We start from the raw sequence: 9,339 nt of genomic DNA on the forward strand, positions 1-9,339 counted from the left end.
GAATCATTTCCAGCAAAATATTAAAATTACAAAGGCACCATTATTACAAACTGCTTTTTAGAGCATTGTAATAAAACAAACCAGCTACATGAAACTTCCTACAAAGATAGATATCTGTATCTGTATACAGATACATACAATCTACAACTATATATTAGTTTAAAGTTTTATGTTGGATGACAATGTTAACTCACATGTCTAATAAGACACTATTCCCTAAATGCAACTACATGATACAACTCTTCATTTCCCAGTTGGTGTTCTTGTTGCACAAATTATTGCTTTCTTTCAAGACAAATAGCAGGGGGCTAAGGTAAAAATGTTATGGCTCAAATCTCCAGGAAATAAAAGGCTTTAAATTGTAATACCCAGTGAAGTGGCAAACTCTAATGGGTGTAAGATAAATATATTGTCACTTTTTTTGAGTTTGTTGTTTCAGATCAAAAAGGAAAAGAGGTTATTTTCCATTAAGGCAGTTATAAAATTATAAAATGCTAGCCCCCTGAAACCTCATCCTATCACTGTAGGTGAATTTAAATATTATAATGGAGCACTTCAAATTGGCTTGAGCATTCGCCATCTGCCAGGGCCCTAAACAGGCTAGTTTATCTAATCTCCTCAATATAAACATCAGCATGCTCCATTTCTACACTTCCACATGAAACAAATTCTTATAATGAAACTATTCTGGGAACACATGCAATGTTTTTGCACTGCTTTATATAGTGGATGCTTATCCTTCAGGATGCCTATCATTTCAGAACCTTTTCTAAGGGCCCCACAAACTCACATGCACACTACTTTAAGGTTTGAAATTGCATACAAGAAATATTTGTCAAAGTTCTGTCATGCTTCATGGACCTTATTAGCAGCAAATGACATCATAAAACAACAAGGAAACTTTCAGTAGTTTCTACTCGTACGTCTGTGTGTGTGTAGCTTGAGAGTGATAATTATAAAATAGTAAATATCATGAAAATTTGTCCCTGAAGTTACCATATTTCAAAAGCAGGGGAAATTGACAATGGAACGATAGAATCATAGTATTTAGAAATTAAATAAATGGTTTACAACGTATATAAACCTAGGGTGTTTTTTCTTTTCTTTTTACAACTACTTCTGCTCTTCTGAACAAAGGTAATACACAACAAAAGCAAATATTTAACTACCTGACAACATACTTTCAAAAAGGAAAATAATCAAACAGAAAACTGCTTCTTCACATGTATATCTACTTTTCTTGGCATATTAAAGATTATCTCTAGATGACTATACATAGCATATGAATCCCCTTTTAATACCTCACAGTTAAAATATTGTTCCTAACATGGTCTGTGTTGTTTGTTTCATGAGCTCATTGCCAAAGCCTAAGTAACTCCCCCCAACCGGTTTCTTCACTGTATTTTTTTCTTCCCCAAGTTTAAAAGCTTAACAATGTAGATACTTATGGTGAATTTTCCCAAGTTCTTCTCTGAAGTAAATTGGCAAACACATGCAGAAAAACCACTGCCAGACATGCAACTACACTTGTGAACATTCCACCAAAACATTAACTTATTCACCAGCTACTGAAGTGATAAAACTAACCACTAACCTGTAGCTAGTTACTCAATCTTAATTCTCTCCAGCCTCTGCAGTGCATTGGCTCATCAAAGTTATTGCAATTTATTATGAAGATGCTCCAGGCACTTGGCAATAAGTCCACATTCTAATAATAAGTTGTATCATAGAAAAAGCACTGGAAACCATAACTTTGTTTTAATGCAATGTATAATTGCCAATAAGTCTCAACACGTGACATTTAGAGACAGAGTGCAGAAATCAACAACTTTTTACTAAGTTTCTATTTACTACTCCTTTTCTGTGACATTGATCATAGGTCTTGCAAAGCAGAAAAGGCTGCATCTACCAATTCGACAGTTTGCCAACTCTTCCATTTACTCAGATCATGAACTCTGCAAGCCATAAGTTAACCTTTCGGTAACTGAATGAAAAGGGCCCCTCTCCCACCCCCAAAAACTGAAGAAAAAACAACTTTAAAATTTCCTACTGAAAATGAAGCATGATTTAAAGCAGATAATTACAAAATAGTATGGATGGTGGTGGTAATAACAACAAGAATCCACAGATTTACTAAATGTGTTATAACCTTTACAAATTATCAAAAAGACTTACATGGTCTGCTAAGTTTGTGGATGATCCTGAGAGCTCTTCATGATCAGATTTGGAGCTGCCATCTCTTTCATCAATAACTAGGTCTATGGGCATTTTGCCTTTCAAACAGCTAATGTACCGATGGCAGAAATTATCACACAACTCATGGACCTGGATATATTTAAATAAAGGGAAAGAAAAAGAAAATTAAAAATAATAATTGAATGTGGGAGGAAAAATATCAGATTGCAACTGGAGAGGGTTTTCCCCCCAGTTGTGAAAGAAATCTATTCCAAGAATAACTCTAATTAAGGGGCATAATAGTTGAAGGCAAGGAAACAATAGAGAAATTGTTACAGCACATATTATTCCCCTGAGACTTGCCTGAGCAACAAGTTAGGAAGGGGGAGAGCCTACTCTATAGACAGAAGAAAATCTGATTTAGGATAATATCAAAAGCACTGAAATCTGGACAAACGTAAATAAAAATCTAGAAGCATAGGCAGTTCAGCAGGGAAGAGTGGCAGAAAGGATTGGGACAGAGCAGTGAACATTTTGAAACCTCCTATAGGAACTAGGAGAGATCTTTATCACAAAATCATTTCCTTGTAGCACCTTAGCCTTTCCATAGGCACTGTGACTCTCTTTGTAATCTTAATGTTTTGCTCAGAGATAATGGGAGGATCAGGTCTGCACTGAATGAGAAGATACTTAATTTTAAAATACTATCCCTGGTTGAAGAAAATTGCAGAGGGCTGGAAGACAGAGAGGGGAGATACAATCGATTGGGAAAGGAGGGGCTAGTTGAAAGGGTGATTGGAACTGGAAATAATAGAGAAGTTCCAGAAGGGGGGGGGGAGTGCCTGTTTTGTTGAGTGTCACCCGGTGCTTTGTAGTACTAGTTACAGTGTCCAGCTGACATTTCCCAAAAGACAACCTTTAAGATGCAGGGATGGGTGGGTGTTAGAGAATAAAAAAGGAGGTAGCACCCCATGCTCTTACCTTTTCTAATTCCAAAAGGTGAAACCTTAAGACTTGTATTGCTTGGATCATCTGAAAGAAAATTGGGAGCAGAGAAGTTGTCATTTGGGAGAAGGAAAAACCCAAGCAGGGAGCCGCTGATGGTCAGGGCGCACCCTCATTATCCAGGATTTTAGCTCATTGGACACGCTCGGGCAATTTTGATCAACTTTAACCTAAAGCACTTAAAAAAAAAAACCTTACTCTCTCTCACACACACATTTAAAGAGAAGCAGCTATTAGTGGTTTACAGAGGTGTCCTTCCCCCAGTGGTTTCTGAAAGTCCGCAAAGCAACCAAGCAGCTAAACAGCCACTCGCCATACCACCGGCTTTTTTAAAAGAAGAAAAGGTGAAATGCTCCAGATGAATGGTTTGCCTTCACCTCTTTTGCAAGCGGATTTCTAGCACTTTTAATATTGAAATCGCCCACATTAGCAAAAGAATCATGTTGCCACTGTTTCCTTCCCTTTTGCTTCCCGGGGCTTAAACCCAGCTTTGCAATGCATTGGGAACTCAAGTGTTTGTTGTCCTCTTGCCATGTTTAAGAACTGGAGCTCTTTGAAGCCCCTGGATAAGGATGGTTCGCTCTTTCCCGGTTCCTTAGTGTCACTTTCTATAAGCATCTTTCTTTCACTGTCTTGTCTGTTTCTCTCTCTCTCTCTCTTTCTCTCTCTCTCACACACACATACAGCCTACTTAGCAATTATACTTTTTTAAAAAAATTAATAATTAAAAAAGGGCGAGCTGGTGTTTCTTGGAGCAAGGGGCAAGAAAAGTCAAAATGGGGTTGGGGGGGGTGAAGTGAACCTTACCAAATTGTCCAACTCTGGATTTGAAGAAAAAAGTGGTTTTTCCGCCCGAACCTACATGAAGTAGAAGTAAGGGGAGGGGGGAAATCAGTGCATATTTCAGCTGTCTTTAATATACACACTCCTAGTAACACTCCCCCCCCCCAACACCACCAGCAGCAGTCCAAACTGGAAGGGGAAAGGATATAAATATGTGAACTAAAGGAGAGTGCCGCAAACTGAAGGCCACTCTGTGCAGTTTCTGCCCCAAAACCCACCCCACCCACCCACCCTGTTTAACTGAGAGGTTTCAGAAAGACTTAAAACCCTTCGCAGAGTTTTTAACCCCCCACCCGCATTTAACAATGCCCCTTTCCTGTTAAGCTAAGAGTGACCAATGAATGTCTCCCAGTGTCCACTGAAGAGAGAGAGAGGGAAAGAGAGAGAGAGGAGAGAGAGAGAAAGAAAGAAAGGGGAGACGGGGAGAAGAGAGGGGGATGCGGGTGAAGATATGATTTGGGCCAGTTTTGGGCGAGGAATCTTTCCTCACAAACACAACCACGTTATGTAAGCACTCTCACACGCTTCGTTTCTCTCCCTCACAACTTGGAATGAGACATGGGAAAAGTTGTGTTGTTGCGTTTTGCGCGGGGTGGGGTGGGGTTGGGGGGGGGAGAAGAGGTGTTTTGTGCGAGGTGTTGCTTTTGCCTGCGGGGGGGGGTGTTGCGCGGGGTGGGGTGAGGGGTGCAGAAAAGGCGGGTTAAAAAACGTTCGACCTGTTTGGCGAAGACGGCGATGTCCTCGTTGAAGGAGTCTGAGGAGCAGACGTCTCCGCCGGCCACCCCAGGCTCTCGCGGGGTACAGGTCGCCAGCTCGCACTTCTCAAAGACCAGAGCTAAGAGGGGGAACAACGGGTGCCTGCCGGGCAGTGACACACAAAAGAAAAAAAGGGGGGTGGGGTGGGGGTTAAAGGAGATGTTGAGAGGAGGAGGAGGAGGAGAGAGAGGGTGGGGGAGAGAAAAAAAAAGTCTGATCAACAAGTATATTTTTTTTCCTGTCGAAAATAAAAAGCAAAACACCACCACGTTTTCTCACAACGCCTCAGCCTTTCCATAAAGGAAAAAAAAATGGGGCGGGGAAGGGGGAAGCAGCACTGGAAAGCGAGGCCAAGGCCAGAGAGGAAAACAACATACATACACACATGCAAACTTTAAATTAAAAAAAAAAGCGCCAAAATCGGGCCCTCACAAACCAATACAATAAGCACCGAGAAGGCGAGTAGTAAGTAGCTCAGCTGCCAAGTTTTCGTGGTTTCCACAATAACTAAAGGAGGGGTGGGGTGGGCGCTCCTGCCCCCCCAGCTAAAAGGGGAAACTTTATTCTTACGCAAACTGTTTAAACTGCTTAATATCTCGGTGAAATCTAACAGCAGCCAGAAAACGTGCATTTTTGCTGAAGGGAAGGGAAGAGGGGGGAAGAGGATGCCAGCAAAGTTTCTCCAGGCTGAAGAAGGGCATCCTGATAAAAATACCAACTGCCCAGCCATAAACGAGCTGAACAGAAATATATATATATTAAATACTAACACAGACACCCCAATTGCCCTAGCAGACATTGAAGTAGGGGAAAGCGAAAGTATGGCATTTGTGTATAAGCAGAAAATGTGTTTTTCTCTAGTTTTTCCTTCTTTATCTCTCCTCGGATGGTGATGACACTACATCCTATTTTAGAGCAATGTAATAATAAGCCAAACAGATCTGGACTGATGAGAGTTACTTCCATTCTCCCAACTACAATGCTTAGTTGTTCTCCTGTGGATGTCAGCAACTCCCACCTCTTTTCTCAATTTATTTTTGTCCGCGTTTGGGGGTGTTTTCAAGGGCTACCCCCGCCGTCTTATTTTTGAGTCGGCTCTATATTTACAGCTCAGCCCCTAAATAATAAACAAAACAACCCCCATGGAACTTACATCTGTGTAAAATGTGCCTGCGGAACTATAACATAGGCTTACTCTCCGCTTAGGGAAGCCTGATCAAGGCTGCTTTAACTGAAAAAAAGGAATGCAGTTTCAGTTTACCTTATGGGTCCATCCGAAATATCGGTGGATTTCTGCACTGTAGTGCACTCTCCCATATAGGGGATCACGGCATTCCTTACTAAACCGACCTAAATTGCTCTGATCGCTTAAAAGAAGCGCAGCAACACAGGGAAGGGCAGCCTGTTTGAAAACGCTGCTCGAAACCTTCCCCTGCCATTTCCCTCTCGCCTGGAAGCAGCAGGGCTACCCGCTCGGAACTCTTTGCTACGATCGTCTCTGCTCTGAAAGAAGATCCCCGAGCCCTCCGCGCGCGCACCCCCTCCGCACAGAAGCTGCAAAGGACCCGGGCCATGGCGCCGGGCTCGCCCTGCCTCGTACCTACCCGTAGATCGCATCCTTGTCCCGCTTCAGGGCGTCGTTGACAGCCGATCCCATGCTGGCCGGCATGACATTGGGGTGCGGGGCGTGGGCTCCATAATGCTGGCTGGCATGGAGTGGCGGCCCGTGGTTCAAGTGGTGGACTGGGGGGATCGGCCTGGGGGCGTGAGGGTCTCCGTACATGGAAGCAGGTACCCCTACTCCGTCCATCCCGCCGTAATGAGGCAGCTCATCGTACTGTCAAAAAGAAAATGGGCCAGAAGAAAGAAAGAAAGAAGAAAGAAAGAAAGAAAGAGAAAGAAAGAAAGAAAACCAGGGGGAGAAAAGAGGGTTTGAGGAAAGGAAAAAAAGAGCAAAAAAAGAGGGAGAGAGAAATAAAATAAAAAAAAACACAACAACAACAAAAGTCAGAAGAGAGTAAAGCACCCAGACTCAGACAAAACAGAGCAAAACTACAAACCAGGACCAGCCACAACAGAGAGAGGGGAGGGTGGAGAGAGAGAAAGCTGTACAGACTGAAATCAAAATAAAAAGTGCAGTTTATAGAGCTGGGGGAAGGGAATGAAGGGACCGGGAGTATGTGTGTGTGCGAGAAAGAGAGACAGAGTGTGTGTTTTTGCTGATGGCGAGGAGAAATCTACCCAAGGCAAAATAAAGGAGGAAACTGGAAGCGTGGAGAGGGAGAAGCGAAAAATGTTCGCCGAGTCAGAAGAGAGCGGAGCACGAATAAACAAAACAACCCACAAGTAAACAGATTAATACTTCGGAGCGGCGGTGGGAAGCAGGGCTGGGAAGGGAAAGGAAGAGCGCGAGGGAGGAGTGGGGTGGGGGGGTGGGAGAGCAAATAATCTGAAAGTTACCAGAAACATTATTTAGCAGCAATTCCCCCTTGTCCTTGTCAAAACCAGAGACAAACCAAGCAGCAAATGTAGCTGAATTTCCTAGGCAGCGGCGGCGGCGGCGGCAGCAACAGCCACAGCGGCGGCGGCGGCAGCAGCAGCAGGCAAGCCTTCCCCCCTGTGAACCCCGCGCCACTGAGCAGCTAGAGAGGAGCAGGGAAATCGCGCTGCTGGGGGAAAAGCTAGAGAGGAAAGAAGCGTGGAACAATTGCAGACAGACACACACACACGCACGCACGCACATTCACACAGAGGGAGAGAGGGAGAGAGAGAGATAGACACACACACACACTCCCGCACACGCGCACACACACAAAACCGGTGAATAATTTTTGCTGCTATTTGTTTTGTTGTTTTTTAAATAGTGGCCGCCATGAGCAGCAGCGACGGAGGCGAGCAAATCCGACAGGCCCTCTTAAGAGAGGATTTATACACGTAAGGTAAGTGTTGGAGATTTAAACCTACCCTTTGCGCCATCAGTCTGCGCTCCGATAAACTCCTGGAGGTGTCCTATATTTAATATCCCAGTCCAGCAACAACAACAAAAAGTGATTGAGTGGTGAAGAAGAAGAAGAATCCCTTTTCCCCCTTGTCCTTTCGACCCACTTATAGACTTCTCCAGCACGCTTAAATAATCATAAAAGACAACAGCAATAACAATAAAAAGTAGGCAAAGAACCCCGTCGAGTTTGTGATCTTCTTTTTTCCCGCGCGCTGCTTCTCCGTTTCCCCTTTCTCTGTCTCTTTCCTTTTTTTTCTTCCTTTGCGTAAAAAATAATAATAATTAAAAAAAAATTAAAAATCGTCAACCCCCCAACTGAAGGTTACGATCGGCCCGTCAGCAACCCACATGTAACCAAACTGTCGTGTCTCATGGCTTTTTGCCACTCCAGCTGTCAATCAAAGCCATGGAATGTCAAGGTAGTGAATGAATGATGGCTGATGATGATGAAGAAGAAAAGAGGAATCTTTTTAACCTCGGGTTCTTCTCTCAGTAACTCCGCGTTTGGGGTTTGTCTTGTAGGAGAGCTATAGGTTCTTTTCTCCCTCTCTCCCCCTTTTTTTTTAACTACCGGGAGGGGGAGGGTGGGGTAGGATGCGAAGAAAAATGGAATAGTTTGCAAAACGTGGACTTCCTCCGTTCTTTTTTTTCCCCCGGTAGGTATTTTGTCTCCCTCTTCACCTCTCCCTCTGAGATGAGTGAGTGTCAGTAAGTGTTGGCAGGTTGGCTGCTGGCTGGCTTATAGAAGAGGCTCAGTTTTGCAGCGCTGATCGGCGGGAGAATGAAATGACGGAACCCGGAAGTAGTGGTGGCCATAGCCAGTCCTACAACAGAGACACATACAAGGGAGAGGGGAGAGGGAGAGGAGAGGAGAAGAGAGCGAGCACAGAACCAGCGAGCGAGCGAGCGAGCGCTTAAAGCCTGTGATATGCAGAGTATGCAATCAGGGCTGCTTCCACGCCACCCGGGGAGGGGGGGGGGAGAAAGCCACCCTGCAAATCATACCCATAGCAAATCAACGTGCCTTTTCAGATAGGAAAGGGAGAGTGTGGGATAAAGAAGGAGGCACAGGAGAAGGAAGAGAGGGAGAGGGAGAGAAAGAAAGGCTGCCTGGCTTCGTGCGTGCGCGTGGTGGGGGAACTGCAAAAAGCCAGAAATGGGGTGGGGGGGGTGTGCCATACAAGCCTAGCACTGGCATGCTTTTTTATTATTAGATTATTTTACCACTCAATACCCTCATCTGCCTAACTGCACTCTTTAGCCAGCGCTTCGCATTGTGTGTGTCCCCCCCCCAGTCTCTCTCTCTTCCGAGGTTACTTCTAGCAGCGATTCAATGGCCACTATGCAAGCCGAAGGAACTCAGGCAGTTGCAAAGGTTTAAAGGGGGGGGAGCGAGAGAGAGAGAGAGCATGCAAAGTTGATCTGCCAGCGGAAACTAGCCTGCTTTAAACAAAGTCCTCCGTCCATGCCAGAATCTTGTATTCAAAGAGATCTCTGTGTGCGTGTTTCCTTTTCTGTGTAAAACCACTACCTTTTAGCTGTTGTTGTCGAAATTACTT

The 9,339-nt window shown here is 44.3% G+C and overlaps 1 protein-coding gene across 12 annotated transcripts in view; it reads right to left on the minus strand.

The window, feature by feature from the left end:
- The window catches only part of MEIS2 (Meis homeobox 2), a 226,301-nt gene extending 217,558 nt beyond the window's left edge, over positions 1-8,743 (minus strand). For 2 of the 12 annotated variants that reach the window (XM_081886954.1, XM_081886948.1), the window contains exons 1-6: positions 7,744-8,710; positions 6,384-6,616; positions 4,740-4,881; positions 3,988-4,038; positions 3,157-3,207; positions 2,176-2,325 (exon numbers count right to left, since the gene is read on the minus strand). In XM_081886954.1, coding sequence (XP_081743080.1) covers positions 2,176-2,325; positions 3,157-3,207; positions 3,988-4,038; positions 4,740-4,881; positions 6,384-6,616; positions 7,744-7,755 — 639 coding nt within the window. In that variant the 5' untranslated portion in view covers positions 7,756-8,710. Of the gene's footprint in view, positions 1-2,175; positions 2,326-3,156; positions 3,208-3,987; positions 4,039-4,739; positions 4,882-6,040; positions 6,265-6,383; positions 7,044-7,239; positions 7,705-7,743 lie in introns of those variants that run through there. The other 10 variants (XM_081886952.1, XM_081886946.1, XM_081886951.1 and 7 more) reach the window with 10 other exon arrangements.
- Between the last annotated feature and the right edge of the window lie 596 nt (positions 8,744-9,339).

Source organism: Podarcis melisellensis (genome assembly GCF_964234715.1).
Source record: "Podarcis melisellensis genome assembly, chromosome: 1".
In the NCBI taxonomy this organism is placed as follows: Eukaryota; Metazoa; Chordata; class Lepidosauria; order Squamata; family Lacertidae; genus Podarcis; species Podarcis melisellensis.